Source organism: Panulirus ornatus, chromosome 27 (genome assembly GCF_036320965.1).
Source record: "Panulirus ornatus isolate Po-2019 chromosome 27, ASM3632096v1, whole genome shotgun sequence".
Classification (NCBI taxonomy): Eukaryota; Metazoa; Arthropoda; class Malacostraca; order Decapoda; family Palinuridae; genus Panulirus; species Panulirus ornatus.
The window spans coordinates 4,863,808-4,882,995 of record NC_092250.1 but is presented as its reverse complement, the minus strand read 5'-3'; the positions used below and the strand labels follow the sequence as shown (position 1 = coordinate 4,882,995).

At 38.3% G+C, this 19,188-nt stretch overlaps 1 protein-coding gene across 12 annotated transcripts in view; it reads right to left on the bottom strand.

Moving 5' to 3' along the window:
* LOC139757561 (protein transport protein Sec31A-like) overlaps positions 1-19,188 on the bottom strand; it is an 88,887-nt gene that overhangs the window by 56,344 nt on the left and 13,355 nt on the right. For 4 of the 12 annotated variants that reach the window (XM_071678152.1, XM_071678155.1, XM_071678154.1 and 1 more), the window contains exons 7-13: positions 16,176-16,371; positions 15,458-15,589; positions 14,870-15,046; positions 14,339-14,509; positions 5,018-5,239; positions 2,075-2,290; positions 466-681 (exon numbers count right to left, since the gene is read on the bottom strand). In XM_071678152.1, the coding sequence (XP_071534253.1) occupies positions 466-681; positions 2,075-2,290; positions 5,018-5,239; positions 14,339-14,509; positions 14,870-15,046; positions 15,458-15,589; positions 16,176-16,371 (1,330 nt within the window). Of the gene's footprint in view, positions 1-465; positions 682-2,074; positions 2,291-5,017; positions 5,240-7,534; positions 7,577-14,338; positions 14,510-14,869; positions 15,047-15,457; positions 15,590-16,175; positions 16,372-19,188 lie in introns of all 12 variants that reach the window. The other 8 variants (XM_071678161.1, XM_071678162.1, XM_071678163.1 and 5 more) reach the window with 6 other exon arrangements.

Here is a 19,188-nt window from a genome sequence, read left to right as displayed (position 1 = left end):
CACATCTTTCCCAATAACTATGACCTGCATATCTAAAACACCTCCTCTAAAATTCATAAATATTTTTCCTCATCTCTCCTTTCTCCTTTCAGTAACCTCTTTATATTACAATTAAGGCCCAGCCTTTATGTGCACTTTCGTCTGTGACCGAAGCCTCCAACATTAAAGAAAAAACCCATGTCACAAGCACAAACTTCACTTTTCCAAAACCATACTGCTGACTTTCAGAGTTCAATACAAAATCCTTCATTTCTAAAAACACACTGTATTGTACATAAAGGCACCAACATGCAAATTCCCAACCAAACTGGACAAAACCTCTAACCATTAAACATTCTTTTAAATCACACTGAATGTACCAAAAATTACCACTTTCTCCCAAAAGGACACTGACACCTATGACAGCAACTGACTGATACTGAAACACACTCAAGCCTCTGCATGAGAGTCCCAAGTATTCTTTACCCTTTCTCCTGGCGTTTTGTCCTCTGCTTCAGTGGGAAGTTCCGGAACAGCAAGAAGGTTTCTTTCTGAATCCTCAAAGGGAGAATCTGCAAGCTGTTTGCTAACATCATCGGCAACAAGGGTGACAGGTTCTCCCTCTACCACAGTCTCTTCTTTTTCTGACTGCATTCCTTTACTTGGTAGGGAATCCACTTCCTCTTCATCTTCTGTTATCTCCTGAATTATGTATAACTGTTTATGAATGTACAGAAAAGCAGTACACCTTAAAGCCTAAAGTGACCATCTAGTTATGAAACTAAACTAGTCAAAGTGAACAACAGGACCATCTTGAATCCCATGATATTCATCTTTTTCTGCATCTAAGACAAACCAGCAAAGGCAAAATCTTCTAATTTCTGAAGGACTCCATACCTTAAAAAGTCAAGGATCCAAAAGCAACATTTATTGAAGAATTCTGTAATCTGCTACGAGTATTCTTCCACAATATCTTATAAAGAAATCATACAACCTTACCTTATCTGCTATTATCAGCATTTCAAACCAGTGCCTATATGTTTCTTTTATACACATTCTCAAACTAATTTCGATCTTACGGCCTACTGTAACGTTTCCTTCTTCTTACATAAATTCTATGTGAAATTCATAAAGTTTCATCTCTATATAGAAATTTAATTCCTGGTTCCACTTATTCCTTACCACGCTTAATTTCTGATACCTCTACCTTTATACTTACTTCCTGCCCTAGGAGCCCATTCACCTTTATGAAACTCCCAAAGCAATTAGAAACCCTGCCACATCTACCAAGCAGGACTATAAATCATAAAGCAGTGATGTTGTGTGTGTCTATGTGGGGAGAATGCACAACAATTCAACAATATTTGTTCCATATCTTCATTCAGGTAGTTGCATTGTGGGCATGAAGGGTCTCGCAATATGCCGAACCAGTGTTTGTAGTAATGTAGGGAAAGGCGATGTCCTAAGCATAGCAGGAAAATGTGACTTGAATTAGTCCAGGGAGTGTGGTTTCTGATGGGCATGTGTGTACGATGGGTGGCATTTGAGACTGAAGGCCAGTACTTTCATAAATAAATGCCCATGTTGGTGCTCTCATAAATTCATGCCTCTCTAACCTCTCATGTCTTTCCCAATAACTATGACCAGGCACATTAAAGAGAAAGGTTTTCCCTTTCCTCTAAAATTCGTAAATACTTTTTTTTTTGTCTCTTCTTTCTCCCTTTCATTAACCTCTTTATATTTCGGTCAAGGCACAGCACTGATGCAGACTTCTGTTTGTGCTGGAGCCTTCAACATTAAAGAAAAAATCCAGTCACAAATGCAAAGTTCACTCTTCCAAAGCCACACTGCTGATTTCTAAAGTTCAATATAAAATCCTACATTTCTAAAAATACACTATATTGTATGCAAAGGCACCAACATGCAAGTTCCCAATCAAATTAGACAAAACCTCTAAACATTAAACATTCTTTTAAATCAAACCGAAAGTACTATAAATTACCACTTTCTCCCAATGTGACATTGACACCCTTGACAGCAATCACTTAATGAAACACACACAAGCCTCTGCATGAGATTCCTAGCTGTTCTTTACCCTTTCTCCTGGCATTATGTCTGCTGCTTCAGTGGTAGGTTCTGGAACAACAGGAAGGTCCCTTTCTGAATCCTCAAAGGGAGAATCTGCAAGCTGTTTGCTAACATCATCGGCAACAAGGGTGACAGGTTCTCCCTCTACCACAGTCTCTTCATTTTCTGACTGCATTCCTTTACTTGGTAGGGAATCCACTTCCTCTTCATCTTTTGTTATCTCCTGAATTATGCATAACTGTTTATGAATGTACAAAAAAAAGCAGTACACCTTAAAGCCTAAAGTGACCATCTAGTTATAAAACCAAAGTGGATAACAGGACGGTCTTGAACCTCCATGCTGTACACCTTTTTCTGCATTCAAAACAAACCAGCAAAGGCAAAAGTCTTCAAATTTTTGATGGACGCCATATCTTAAAAAGAGATCAAGGATCCAAAAGCAACATTTGAAACATTTGTTAAATATGTAATCTGGTATGAATGATGCATCTATCATTTGCTAACTCTAGAAATAATAATGTGGATTAACTCTTTAAAGCAGGAAAAACAATTGATTATAAACATTGTCACCAAGTGCTCTCAAGAGGGAAAGATGTAACCATAAAAATACAGAAAAAGGCAGAACAATTGTATCACAAAATAAGAAACTCAGGATATAACTATCTTGAATGGTAATGTAGGATTTGAGTGGCAAACCACCAAGTGATGTTACATTGTGAATATGGCCAGAGAACAGTCAGTGTCTAACAGCCACTTGATGGAGGTCAAACCATTCAGAAACCATTCAGCCCTCTACCACTGGTGGTGCCATTCTGATTCAACAGAAGAGGAAAATCCACTTTATCAAATGTTATTTTCTTTGTTTCATGTCTGTTTGCCATTTCCTGTATTAGTAGGGTAACTCAAAGAGCAAACACAGAGTGGCTTCATTTGTCGACATCCTCTCTCTGGCTGTTATGTATAGTACTGGGAGTCCCTGACTTACAAACAAGCAATGTACAAAAACCCATACTTATTAATGAACTCCAAAAATACAATCTAATTCTTAGTCCAACACATGAACAATCACCTAAACTTACAAACTGTAAAACTATTTAAATATGCAATATTTGTATATTAAATGTTGCTGATGATGCTGTTTTATATCTATAGTTATCTGCACTTTTTCAAAATGAAATATTTATTACATACTGCAGACAAGAATAGGCATTTTCTCTAATTCTACAATATTATCATTATTTCTTTAAATTTTCTGCCTTACAAACAATTCATCTTGTGCAACCCACTCATAAGCAGGAAACTCCCAGCACACTAAAAACACATTCTGATATCCATAGCCAAGCCCTACAGACCATTCCATGGTTTGCCTTGACTGCTACATATTCCCTAGTTCAGTCCAGTGACAGCACACTACCTATGTATATCACATCAATCCAATTCTCTCTTTTCAATGCATGCCTCTCAACCTCAAGCAATATCAGTTCCCACTGATTCAAAGCCTCCTTCACTCCATCCTTCAATCTCCTTTTCTGTATCCACTTCCCCTTGCTTCCTCTATTTCTAACAAGTATATACTCTTAGTCAGTCTCTCTTCACACTAAAAATGGATGAAGGCAAGCAAGTATGAATATGTGTATGAATATACAGTTTACCAATGCAAGAAATAAACTGTATAAATGACTGCAGTAATGGGGACAGTAGAAGGCTGTGCAGCAGCATGGAGTTGGTGACAGTTTAAAAAACTGCTCAGGGAAATTTTATCTTCTTGTTAACTTCAACTACATTCTTTTTTACAGACAACCGTCATGGGTCAATCAGGCATCCTGTTGTCTGTCTTTCTCATGTAAACCACACTCTTTTTATTACCACACATCTTTCTTACCCTCTCATTACTTAATCAAACCATCTCACACCACATATTGTCCTCAAACATTTAATTTCCAATACATGGCTCCTCTTCTGCACAGCCCTATCTATGGCCCATGCCTCAAAACCATATATTGTTGGAACTATTAATCCTTCAAACATACCCATTTCTGCTCTGTGAGATAACGATCTCTCTTCTCACATAAATAATTAGGAACACAAAAATTTTGAGAAGAATTTTGTGTACAAAGGAAAGTGTGTGCTTGTGGACTTAATAACCCCCATACATGGGTATTGCAAGGATGAAAGACAGAAACCTAAACTAAGATGAGTATGATAGCCATTGAAGAGTTTGCTCAATGAGCCATCATTTCTAACCCTCTTGATACCAATGATGTAGTGCCTATGCTATTTCCTTATCTTAAATTCTTTTCACAGTGTCCTGTCACAAAAATATCATACAACCTTACCTTTCCTGCTTACATCAGCATTTCCAAACAGTGCATCTAAATTTCCTTTACCACCACGAGCGACTGGGTGCGGTGATGGTTCATGTAGGGTTGGCTTGTTTGGGTGCATCAAAGATATCATCCAACCTTACCATTTCATTTAGTTTCAGCTTTTTCAACCTACCATATGCTTCCACAATACACTTACATCTAAATTCTTACAACTTCATCTCTAAATGATGATAAAACTAGATTGTATTTATCTTAATGCATGATTCTCCTAATTTTAGAGAATCATGGCATTTTCATAAATACACATCCAAAAACGAAATATGAGAAAAATCCCAGCCATTACTATAGAATTCACTAATCCAAAACCATACTGCTGATTTTCAAAGTTTACTATAAAGTCCTTCAGTTATGAAAACATGCATTTAATTGTACACAAAGGCGCCAATATGCAAGCTCCCAATCAATATGGAAAAAACCACTGACCATTATGAAAACTTCATAAAATCATAATGAATGTATTGAAAATTATCACTTTTTGCCAAAGCGACACCGACGTCTATGACAGTGATCACTTACAACTAAGAATGAAACACACAAAAAGCCTTGGCATGAAAGTCCCATACATTCATTACCCTTTCTCCTTGATTTATGTCCTCTGCTTCAGTGGGAGTTTCAGGAATAGCAGGACACTCCCTTTCTGAATTCTCCACAAGAGAATTTGGGAGCTGTTTTTTAACATCATCAGCAACAAAGGGGTCAAATGGTTCCTCTGCTTCAGTCTCTTCATTTTCTGTTTGCATTTCTTTACTCGGTACAGTATCCACTTCCTCTTGTTCATTTATCTCCTGAATCATGTATAATGGTTTATAAAAGCACAGAAAAGTAGTATACCTTTTCTAAACCTAAAGTGAGCATCTAGTTATAAAACCAAACAGCCACACTGGACAATAAGAATATCTTTAATTTCTATGATGTACACTTTTTCCTAAATTCAGATACAAAAAGCACTGGCAAAATATTCTGCACATCTTATTTCCGTGTGACTCCAAACCTTAAAATGTCACAAGTACAACAGCAACATTTGAAAGATTTGTTGAAGAATTCTGTAACCTGGTGTGGCTATTAAATGAATGCAGCATCTCTCATTTGCTTACTCTAAAAATAATAATACAGATTAACTCATTAAAGCCAGAAAAGCAAATACAGGCTGAGTATCCCTAATCAGAAAATCCAAAATGCTCCAAAATCTGAAACTCTTTTGAGCATTGACATGACGTCACAAGTGGAAAATTCCACACCTAACCTCACTTACCCATGCCGGGCTCTAACACACTGTTGGCGCTAGTCTGTTACAAAACACTGTCAATGCCAGACCTAAATGTATTGCTCACTGTGTTTTTGCTTATTCTCTGTTCTGTGTTAACAAGTGTAAGAAAATGATTGCTTATCAGTTGCATATAAATTCAGTCAGGAAAGAAGGTGATGCCAAACAACCAAAGATTGTCCACATGGGCAGATGAAGTTGTGGCACCTTGGCTCTCTGATGGTTCAGTGTTACACAAACTTTGTTTCATGTGCAAAATTATCAAAAAAAATGTATACATTACCTTCAGGCTATGTGCATAAGTTGTACATGAGACATACAGCAACCTTTTGACCATTCAACAGTCTTTCTCAGGAGATACTGATTCCAGCATTTGGCAGGACTGTGTTACCTAGCAAGTGATGGTCACCCAGTTGGATACCTTGGCATTTTGCTCTCTGATTGAACGGTTTGTCCTGCTGCCTCCTCCCGTTCACAGCGATCTCCACTGCCTTACGTGACCAGCAGACGAACCCAGACCTTGTGTTAATGTTGTTCTTTTCCTCTAGGTAAGCTCTCATACTATCACTAAAGAGTCGACGTCAAGGAAACTACAGGCAAGGATGAACGCAGTTCCGCTGAATGCTGGAATCAATATCTCTTAAGGAAGACTAGTGAACGGTCAAAACATTGAGATATTTCTCAGCTCTAACCTGTTTGTTTCCATACCATCCTGTTTTCCACATATCTCATTATGTCCATGCAAATATTCCAAAATCTAAAAAAATCCAAAATCCAAAACACTTCTGCTCCTAAGCATTTTGGATAAGGGACACTCAACCTGTAGTTACAAAAATATGTCACCAAGTGCAACTTAAAAGGAACAAATTAGCAACCACAAAAATACTGAAAAAGGCAGAACACTCATAATGCAAAATAAAAACACTGAAAAACTATCCTGAATGGCAACAGGCTATGAGTGGCAGACCACCAGTGGTGATACTTTAGGAAAGTGGACAAAGAACAGGCATTGTCGAAAATTCTCATTCAAAAATTAATATAAATTTACCGAGTCATCTTTTGCCATTATCATTCATGAAACAGGGACTCATTTTACTGTATTTTTACATTCTCTTGAGTATATAAGGTAACACAGCACCAATCTATATATCAATGCCAAGTTCTGTTGTTGAAGTAGAGTGGCAGACATGAAAATGTTTTTTAAGGATCTTGGATGCTGACCACCTTAACACCAAGTGTCAAAGACCATGGAACAACATTAAACATCAAGATGAGATTCACTAGGTGGTTTAGTTATCATACAAGTCAATCTGACTCAACTTGCTTAAATCATACGAGTGATGTGGAAAAATTGAGCAATGCCTCAGCAAGTATGCAAAAAGGATAAAGTTTTAACATTATTTTACTCTATAATATTCTTGTTCAGTTTCAAGTTCATAATATTATTACCTGATTAACTAGGACATTAATGTCAGCGATAGTTTAAGATCAAGTCTATTCTACTACAAAATCTTGATGAATTTGAGCAATAGTATATGTATTATCAGAATACGTGGTTGCCATGCATACTTTTTTTGCCAACATACAGCTCTCAAACAAAAATATAAATAGCATAAATTTCATATCAAGCATTCAGATACTGCCAAGACACACCCAACTATGGTCGTCTATAATAAATCTAGAAAAGAAAGGAGAAACCATCATCCAATAATCAATGATGTACTTGTCACATATCTACAGATATCACATAATACATAATATACTCGGCAAGGAACAAGAGGTTGGGGAAGAGTAAGAAAAGCTATGTTATACTCACTAGAACCAACAACCATTCATTATTGAATGACTGAGGTTTCCTCTGTCGGCATGTGTTACAACTGTCTTAATATAAAAACAATGCATTAACACAGCATGTGAATTTGCTAATCTAATGGTAAAAGAATTAACCATGTGGAATTTTTTGAAAAAAAAAAACTTTGATGGAGAGACTTATCTTAACTAAAATTAACAGCATTACATTTTCACCATGCAAACAGAGTGCAAAATACAGCACCTGCCTTTGCATTGAACTCCATCTTACCTATCCACTAGTTAGTTACAACCTCACTCTTAACCAACTCAAAAAATTAGTTATGAGGTTGGAGTTATTTCATTCTGCATTTGAAAAAGTTACAAAACATGGAGAAATATCACTGCAAACTGTTAGAAATGGCAGCATAAACAACATAAAAATCAAAGAAAGCCATACTGACACTGCATTGTGAATGACCCCCACAAATGACCGCCAAACTCTCAAAACAGATGACTAAATGACCAGGAACCAACATTTAGTCCTGCTTCCTCATTGTGATGATAATTTAAGGTGGATTTCTATTTTCTTTCTCTGCATGATCTACTAATGAGAAGTGCCTATCCTAACTGCAGTAGAAAACAACAGTAACAAACCATTCAACCACTTTAATATATAAAGTACGAAAAAAGGTTCTTTTCCTAATTTGTAAGCAGTTTCTTAGATACAAAATCTGCAAAAAAAACCTTGTACACCCCCGTACATTTTCAAAGGCAACACATGGCTAAGGGTTGCTATAGGTAAAAGCATATGACACTCTAAGGGTGAAAGCATCACACATCTGGTTGTTGAAACTAGTGTTTCAAATGCTGTGATCACCACAACCTGCTTAAACGTGCCATAGGCTATCTTTAGGGAAGAATATTCTTTCTTTACTCCTGGCTGCCACTTCATTTGGGAATTTTCACTTCTGGGTGCTGTATTGTGCATTTGTGTTTCAAAATGGTCAGCCCTTACCTTTCTGAGGAAGAGAATGCCCGAATTCTCACCTGGAGGCAAGAAAATGCAAGTACACTGGATGCTCACTACACAAGATCAGGCTGCTGCTTGCTAGGGCTTGTAGCTTCCCTGACATCATCTCACCACCAAAGCCTACCTCTGGTCACCCAGGGAATCTAAAGATAATCTCATAAGACAAGAAGTCCTGAAGCAACCCTGCATTTCAGCTGCTGAACTCAAGAATAGCCATCCAAAATTTCTAGGAAATGTCTCTCAAAGAACCATTCAACATCACCTGCAAAAGGACCTTCACATTCCCTTCCGTAAGCCAGCTGCCAATCCCCTACTTACGAAGAAAATGACACTCTAACAACTTGCATTTGCAATAAAATACGAGGACTCATGTGATCAACAGTGGACTAAAGTGATGTTTTCTGATGAAAGTTCCTTAAAGTATGAGCAGTCAAGGCAGGGAGGGTGTGGAGGCTGGAGGGTGCCAGCTGATATGACTCATTTTTCAGTGAAGACAATAAAATACCCAGATAGTGTCATGGTCTGGGGTTGCAAAGAGCTGGGCAAAGTTGTGCTTCTTACCTAAAAACACAACAGATAATGGAGGGTAGTACATGAGGTTCATGGGAGTAATAACTTTAGGCAGGATAATGTCCCCTTTGCCATAAAGCTAGAAAGGTGGTGAAATGGTTACCAGAGAAAAATATTCAACTGCTGGAGTGGCCTGGGAACTCCCCAGATCTTAATCCCATCAAGAACTGCTGGAACCAGATGAAACCCAAGCCTGCTTCCTGCAACATCTCATCAATACTCTTGCCCAATCATTCAGGAAATGGAGACCCTATGGACTCAAATCACGGACCTAGGATACTTTATGAAAATTGCCAATTCCATGCCAAAACATCTGCATATGGTAATCAAAGCCAAAGGGGAGACAAAAAAGGACTAAAATGTAAGTGTGACTGCCTTTGAAAATATATGGGGGCAAGCACTACAAAGTAGTGGGATAGAAAATTCCTATCATTTTCCAACCAATACTGCTCATAATGGAGACTCCAAGTTATACAAAATTATATATATATATATATATACTTGATCACCATTTCTCACATTAACGAGGTAGTGCCAGGAGGGGATGATGTGGGTGGTAAGTGGTGATAGGCATAGAAGAGGGGAAGAGAAGGAGATGTGTGTTTTGGATAACAGTTGAATGCATAAGACAACAGGATGGAAGATGTGTAGTGTCTAGGAAGTGGAGGTATTTGAAGTGAAAGTGTCAAAGCAAGTGATTTGGTGAATGTAGAAGAGATGGCATAAGATGAAGTGTGGCAAAGCAATTGGAGTAGATGGAAGGGTTCAGGTGATTGCTTCGAAGAAACTGCATGATAAATACTTAAAGATAGAAAAGAGCTTATTTGTGGATTTTATGGATCTGTAGAATACATATGACACAAATGACAGAGATGCTTTGTGGAAGGTACAATGAATATACGATGGGGAAGGAAAGCTACTTAGCACAGTGTGGAGTTTCCATTGAGAAAGCAATGTGTGTGCACAAGGAAGAAGAGAGGTGGACAAGTGGTTACAGGTAAAGGTAGGTCCGTGACAAGGGAGTGTGAAGTCACCATGATTTTAACATGTTTATGGGTGGGATTATGTGGAAGGCACGTGAGATCTTGGTGAGAGGAGGAGGTCTGTATTCTGTTGTGGGAGGGCAGGAAGATTATCAAATAGCTGGTTACTAATGACAGCTCTGGTGGTGGACTTGCTATAAAATTTGCAAAAGCTGGCGCCAAAATTTAAGAGTGTGTGAGAAAAAAGTTAGTCATTAATGTGAAAGAAATTATGACTCTAGTATAAAGTTTAGCAGGGGAGAGAAAGACACAATGGTTGGAGCATGAGATTCAATGAAAAAAATCTGGAGTAAAAGGAGTTTTCTAGATACCTGGGACTAGATATGGCCATGGACGGAAATATGAGAGCTAAAGTAAGCTATATGGTGGATGAGGGAACCATGATCTTGGGTGCATAAAAGATTATGTGGAAAGAGAGGTCACCCTCTGTAAAGGCAAAGATGGTTATGTCTGATGACCATTTAGTCCCGACAGAGTTGAATGGATGCAAGGCATGGACCCTGGATCAAAAAGATGGTGTATGTGTTGAAAGTGGAATTTTTGAGGACAATATCTAGTGTCAGGAAGGTTGATTAAGAAATAAGAGTGTAAGAGACAGGTGTGGCAGCAAAAAGGGTATGGTTGAGAGATGGGGAGTGTGATGAAATAGCTTTGACATACAGTGAAGTGAAGAACAGCTAATTATAAGGGTATACATGTCAGAAGAGGAGGGAACAAATAGAAAGTGGAGAATGAGAGCAGGAGGGGAGTGAAAGACATCCTGAGTAACTGGGGCCTGAATTTGTCCTTCATGAAGACAACAAATCAGAACCAAGGACTTCAATTAAAGGGAAACAGACTAAAAGAACCTAGATACACAAGAAGAGAGGAACATAAAAAGATGCAAGTTTCTTGAATATGAACAGATCTTCCTATATCAGTAAATCATGGAGCATATGAGATCTTGACGGATAACACACCATTGCTACTTGACCTTTCCTTTGAATGAAATAGCATGGAAATACAACATATAAAATATAACGCCCTTTTAGGAAAAAGTGGTCATGATTTTGACTGTGGAAAAAGAGGATGCAAGGGGAGGATCACAGGATGCTCAGAGCCCTTCAACAAAACACAACCAAGGCAACAATACAGAGGTTATCAAGTTCTTTGACAGTGCAGACTGGGAAAGGGAGTTCTACAACAAGAATACAGAGCAGTGCTATAGAAGATTCTGTGAAATCTATTATGAAGGAATCAAGAAAGGGGTGCTATGAAAAACCAAAGGGGGAAAATGAAGTGGACAGAGACACTGTTCAACAAGTAATGCCAAAAAAATGAGAGTTCAGGGATGTATTGTGGAAGAGGCACAAAAATCACTGTAGACAAAATGCATCAGAAAGATACATAAAAAGAGCAAGACATGAGGACTGCAAGGTATGGAGAAAGGAACATAGGTTTTGAAAAGAGCAATGGACAGAAAGAAACAACCCAAAGCTTTTCCATAAGTTCATCGGGAACAAACTATTGTTCAAAGAACAATTAATCTGGCAAATAGACTTGTAGGGAAGAACTCTTGAAGATGCTGAAATATATCTGGGACTATGACAAAACTTAAAAGAGCTTTCACAGTGGAAAGATAATGCTATACCAATGTTAGGAAGATGGGGGAAGAAGTCATGGAGAGTATGAAGTTCAACAGAAATTAAATAATCGGGCTGCTAACACCTTTACAGCATGATCCCAAACCAATCCCATACGGTGAACTCGCTGGCCACCTACTCATCCAAATGTATTAACAATTTGTGAAATTTTCAGTTATGTTACATTCTTCAACATACATTTGTAAGAGATCATTTCAGTGTGATATCAACACATATGTGATTCCTACTAGTTTTATATCAGAAATACCTTTCATCTTGTCAGAGTGACACAGCAACAAAAAATTATGTAACATTAGGCCACAGATCTCATAAAGGCATCCTTAATATCTACATATATATACTTTTCAGTATATGGAAAAGTTTAGGCTGCAGTGTACAGAAACAATGCATGAGATGCCACCACAAGCATCAATGGCCATCAATTACGTAGTTGAGGCAGAGATGGCCATTTCACAAACTGGTTCTCATGTGAAGTGTACCGCTCCCTCTTAAGTGGTCCTCATGTGAGGTCATCTCTCTCCATGAGGTTACATAATCATAAAAAAATTGATGATCATTTTCAATTACTGTGATGATGCATTCCTCACTGGTTCATCTATGTAAGTGATTTGAGTGACAAGAGCTTCAATACTGCTTCATCAGTGCTGAAACCACCAGACCTACACAAAACTCATTGATCTGTTGTAGTCTTCCCAAATATGCTGAAAGAACGCATGGAGGCCCTTGCTAAGCCTCTCAAAATACTATTCATCAAGACAACAGATGGAATAGTAGTTCCAAATGTGTGGAAGAGGAAACATGTCATACCTATACCTAAAGAAGGAGATTGGGAAATCATGCTGAACTACAGGCCTGTCTCTGATGAATGTGGTTTGTAAACCAGAAATAAGATAATCAGAAAACATTCAAACAACCTGCAAAGGAGAAATTACCTACCTGGAAGAAAACATAGTTTCAGAGAAAAGAAGTCCACATTTGGAACTTTTTAGACTTTTATGAAAAGGTGAGTTCATTCAGACCCAAGAGAGAAATGGATAGACTGTGTTCCTAGACTGCCAGAAAGGAATAAGGGGCAAATTCCATTGCTGAATGAGGATTATCTCCCGGAAGGGAACACAGGAGGAAAGTAAAAGGCATATCATTAAAATGGGCCAAGGTTACATGCGGAATGCCACAGGGCTTTATCTTGGGCCCACTGTTATTCTTAGTGTATGTAAGTGAGTTGCCCGAAGGACGGTTTGCCCCTAAACATGCTTGTAAATGATACCAAGATCATGAATGAAATGAAGCATGAAGACCTAGACAAACTCCATAGTTGGTCAAATAAATGGATTATGTGATTCAATCCAAGTAAGTGCTGGGTAATGAGGATGGGACTCAGCAAAAGAACTCCCCAGTGTGCATACTACTTAGCAGGGAATAAGTTACAGGTACAGATATGTTAAAGAGATCTAGCCACTGAAATTGTACCTATCATGCCACCAGTTCTCAAAAGGTATACAGGAGGAGAATTGTGAAGGAAGTAAACTGACTACTGGGAAATATCAAAATTGTACTCAAGTATAAGGACAAAGAAATGTTTGGTAAGCTATTCACAATAGCTGGCTTATACCTCTCAGATATGATCACATTATCTACTGAAATACAAAGATATGATTGAGAAGGTGGACCCAAGATGGTACCTGTATTAAGAGATCAGTGCTACAATTAAAGGTTAAAAGCTACTCAGCAGTCCAATCAAGGAGGAAAGAAGAGAAAGGGATGACCTGATAACAGCCATCAAATTCTTAAATCAAGTGGATGATGCTGACAGTTAACATTTCTTCATGAGGTGCAGTAAGATATCAAAGCCAACAATCAAGAGCTGAGGAAGAGAATGGTCAAGAAGTATGTAAAGAGATAATGGTTTAGTCTTAGGGTGGTGTATGGCTGAAATGGTCAAGCAAGGAGACAGGGAATCCACTCCCAGGTATCTAAAATGCTGTGTGTGTGTGTGTGTGTGTGTGTGTGTGTGTGTGACTGGAAGGGGGTTGAGTGAACAAAGATAGGGGTGGGAAAGGAGACAGGTTGAATGGGATGGGGTTTGGATAAGGCAAGCCTAAAGAAAGAGGATGGCAGCAGATGGAACCAAGGAAGCTAAAGTGAGCCATAGGGTGCATGAGTGGGGCCAAGGTCTTAGGTGCACTGAGGAGTGTATGTAGAGAGAGAAAGAGAGAGAGAGAGGGGGGGATGTCTATTATCCCTGGGGATAGGGGAGAAAGAATACTGCCCACATATTCCCTGCATGTCGTTGGGGTGGGAACGGGGGGCTGAAATTCTCCCCTCCTGTTTTACTTTTCCAAAAAAAGGAACAGAGAAGGGGGCCAAAGTGAGGATTCTTTCCTCAATGGCTCAGTAATCTGTTCTTGACACTACCTTGCTAATGCGGGAAATGGCTAATATATATGAAAAAAAATATTAATATAAGTCTATACAAAAATTTGATATACATCAACAGAATATAAACAAAACTGATAAAATATTATTCTAATTGTTATACTTACATTTGTTCCTAAATTCTCCATCTTGTCAGCCAAAACTTCAGCACTAACTCCATTCTCAGGCACCACAGGATGGATCTTGCTAGCAACTTGACCACTGGAGTAACCTAGAAGCTCCATGTACCTACTGCGTGGAGAAGATTCAAAGTTGGCCCCAATATATTGCCACAATATCTGGAAATGAAAAATTTACATCTTATGTAGTAACTAGGTTGCTTAAGGCAATGTTTCATCAGGAAAGAAAAGGTTTTCAAAAAAAATGAAGTTCCTCTTGGAATTAATTTCATGCTATCTAAAATAACACTGATATTGCATAACACGTTTTCAACCTTAACACCAAGTAACAGCTAATACTAGATCTAGCTGTTCTTTCTTTTACATCTACATTAACCAACTCAACTAAGGTTAAGAAAACTTCAATAAATGAATTACATACAGATGGAATGAAGATGCACTGACTTATGAACCATATAGAACCAGTTCCGATTATTGTTCATTACAACAGTCTATTTACAAGTCAGCAAAAGATCTTACCTGGTCACTGGGCTGAGTAGCTGCCTCTGCTTTAGCTTGACAAAACGGAGCAAAGTGAGGCTGAGAGAGCGCCTCCTCTAGCCGACTGCTACGTTCGACCAGTGCCTGCTCAGTTACAACTCGTGCAATTTCTACACGTCTGCTCTGATTGTTCCATGAAACTAACTGCCCACCAAACTAATGGATGAGAAAATCGGCCTAATAGTAAAAAGCTTTGCAATGAGATTTAGAAAGTTTATATATGAAAGGTTACTTTTTGTACTGTAATGGCAGGTCAATACAGGTAGCCATCAAAGTAGAAACCAAAGTAATTTTTACAAAAGTATGAAAGAGAATGAACATTGAGGTATATGGCAAGTAGGTCAAGTTTTGAGAACAGACTGGGAAAGCTGAAAAGTTGGACTGCTTTGGAATCAACGCTGTCTAGTAAGTATGCACACCTAAAACCTCCATATATGTGAAAGCAGTATCTAAAAGAAGATATTAATCCTTCATATGATCAGCATAACTGTTCAAAAGAAAATAATTTACAGGATCTGAAAAGGACTCCCATATGAAGACACACAAACGTGAAATATATTGGCTTACTGCAAAGCTGGCTCCAGCTGTCTGAGGAAACCATTTTGGAGGGTTTTTAAGCCTAATGTGTTGTGGTGTAGCTCCTTGGGGAACAACTGTAGGCATTTCCATCCCTGGAAACGAATCTGCTATTTGTGAGAACTGTGAAAAGAGAAGAGAAAACATTACTAAATAATAAGTGGCCAGAGAAAAACCATTCTCAAGTACATTACTTTAGTTCAGATCCAGAATCTGCGAATAATTAATCCCAGTAAACTCAGCCTGAAGGTCTTACTTCTATATTCCATTAACTACAAGAACATAACATTGACATAAGCATTGAACATGAACTTACACAAGCAATTAAACACACACACACACACACACACACACACACACACACAGAAACAGGATATATCAATAGCACAGACCATGATATTCATCCATAAAATTACCAGACTGTCACCTCCCAACACTATCACTCCAGGCTCTTGTCATCTTTTACCCAGTCAAGCCTTATGCAAGCAGTTACAAGTTTTAACTGCTGAGGAAGTGTTTTAAGTAAACTGTGCATGCATGTACTGCTTACGTAGGACTGCATCTCGTTGGTCAAGGGTTGAGATGTAATCCCCCTCCTTAACTATGTAAGACTTGATTTGCTTTGTAGGGCCTTTTACTTCCCAACCCTAGCGTAAAGTTGAGGGTGCACTGTGCATATCAACAAATGAAGAAAACAAAAATAACTTACTTTATCTGACTGTGTAGGTGGCAGACCACCACCAAGCAAGGAGTATACACTAACACAGCCATCCACAGATGCAGTAGCAACAAGAGAAGGATCTCGTTTCCCCCAGTCAATGTCAAAGCTCCACTGGTTATAGGATGGGAATTCTCCAACAATTTCTGAGCCACGCTGTGCTTCGTTTGGATTCCACACATAAATTCTGCAATTATATATAAAATATTAGCATGGTCTTCATAAAAACTTTAAAAAGCAATTTCCAGATATACAGCTATATGTTTGTATGTGTAATTGTGTGCGCATATCATCTTGTTTCTCAACTGTCCGGCAATCATCCTGAACACACTTTATGAAATGTGGTCCCACCCAGTGGAAATGGCCTGCTTCCTCAGAACTGTACAAGCCTTGCAGGAAGTAATCATGGGGCAGGAAGGTGAGGCAGGTAAGGAATTACCTATTTGTACAGTATGAGGTAATTCTTTATTCACAGAGCTCCATCTTTTAAACTACCTAAATTATCATAAAACTTTTTAGGCTTTAGGACACCTTCAGCATTTACTTTCATCACTTGGCTTAATCTTTACCTCTCTGATACTACAGAAGTAGAGTACATCTTTTCATTTTTTGTAGCACTTTTAGCTGCTCTTTCCTTGCATCTTTTAAAAAGCTGTTCACAGTCAAACTGATTTAAGAACTTGAGGGTGGTAATCATGTCTCCCTTTTTCTTCTATTTCACCACAGAAAAATTTATGGCCTCTAATCTCTCTAGGTAAAACACCACTTGCAATTTGATTTTAGACACTGTCTTTGCCGCCCTTCTCTGGTCCCTACCTTTAAGGTCTTCTGGATGTCAATCTACTGTTATGTAACTGCATACTATGAATGTCAATCTACAAAACTGGTTTCTCTCCTCAAAGTTGTATCCTGTGTTCATTATGGGCTCTACTGGCTGGTCACCTATGGCAACCCATACCAAGGATAAATCACTGGAGTTGCCTGAAGATCTCAGTATCTTGATGATGACCATAATGTATGGTCATGGCCATTTCTATGAGCTTGCTGCATCTGTGGTGCCCAACACTGCAGCCACGTCACCCATATTTAGGATTAGCCAATCTAACAAATAGTGTTTATCTTAAACTAAGAATGCTTGGTTCTTAATTCATGGGAGTAACTAATACTTTTGAAAGATTTTTAAGCATCCAATCATGCAAACAAAAAAGTAAATAACTTTTGTATACTTAGGATCCAGTAATCTAGTAAATAGGTTTTTCCTACACTAGGAATGACAAAATCTTGATGCATAAGAAAAAATAATGGTAATCAATGCTTTGTGCACATTATAATGATCAATAAAAATGACTGCAATGTTTTTGTTGGTAAGAGGACGAAAAATCAACTGTACACCAAAAGGGTTAAGTGTGATGATCAAACTTGAAAGAAATATTCTGAATTAGGTCCAATTTAATTTGTAAAAATCCTGTTGAGAATCTCTTTACTCCCTTTACCTGAGCATTCAACACTAACCAGCACTGTACAAACTTTGTTCAATTAACAGGCTGGTTACTTTGTCAGGTAAATGGTTGGGTACTATGTCAGTCCTTAAGTCCTTTTCACACACACACCCACATTCATATAGTTTCCTAGTCTTCTGTTTGATTAGAGTCATATTACAGTCTTCCTTCAGTATGTCCTGTCTTCATCACTTTACATTTGCAGTTGAACATCATCAACCATGTATCTGACCAACTCTGGAGCCAATCCAACTCCCTGTTTACGGTGAAGCAATCTAATCATTCCTTATTCTCTTATGACTTTAGCATCATATGTAAAAACATCCAAGTACTGTACGAGTTAGTCCTTCCATTAAGTCATTAACACATACCAACAGTAACAATGACCCTATGGCAATGATCTTTGGTATGCCACTAGTTACTACAACCAATTTAAGATAAGCTCCTCTGACCCATGTCCTGCAAGAAAACCCTGCTTCTTTACTTCCTATACAGGACAGTGGCATATAGCTGCTGGCAGTCCAAGGACTTGCATCTCCCTATCCATTTCTCTTCTTTAAAACAAAGTTCACTCTCTTAGAAAAGTCTTACATTTGTTGTGCATAACATCATTCTTCTAACCCACGTTACCTCCCACTTTGGTAGTTTCTCCCTAATTAATCAACCATATGCTTTCTCAATTTTTTGAGCATTTTACACATCATACTCATCAAAGGTATTGGTTTGTAGGCCAATTCATCCTCTCAATCACCTTCCTCAAACACAGGAATGACATTTGCTCTCTTCTCCTTTGGGACTGCACTCTCTTCCAACGAATTTTTGGACATTTCATCCAGTCTATCAAATGTTTCAGCACATATAGAGAGGTAAGTCAGTCAAAGGCATCTTTTATGGATCAAGAACCTTCAAAACTTCACGTGTTTTATCTAACAATTTCAATGCTTTTTGAGTCATTTTCCCAACCTATCTATTTAGAAGAAATGACTTCGATGATGCCCGGCAGTTTGAGGTTCATTTTGGTGGCATTGCCTTAACTGGACAAATGTTGACTGAGCGAGCAAAGCTATTTTCCATTAACCAAACCCTGACTCTTAGTGTAATTAATCTCAAGGCTGGTCCCAGAAATTTACAAACTGACATGGTATTAGTTTGAGGTTTGTGCTGGAAAACGTATGGCAGACAATGAAGCAGTTCCTAAGAACATGGATGAGGCTCCTAAGTTAGTGATGGATGAGAAATTTACCATCGATCAATTATAAAATGCATCTGAGACTGCGCTAGGTACCTTAACTGCAGCAAGTATATGCAGGTGTGAATTATTGGAGATTGTAAGGAGCCTTGTATCACACAGTATTTAAAGATGCCAAATATCTTCCAGTACGTTACAGTGCCAATTACTCTGATTCAGATCAAAAACACTTTTGTGCCAGAAAATAAAGCTCATTGCACATCTGTCAGCTTTGACCTAAACTGTACAATTTTGTTCCTTCTCAATAACTGTTTGG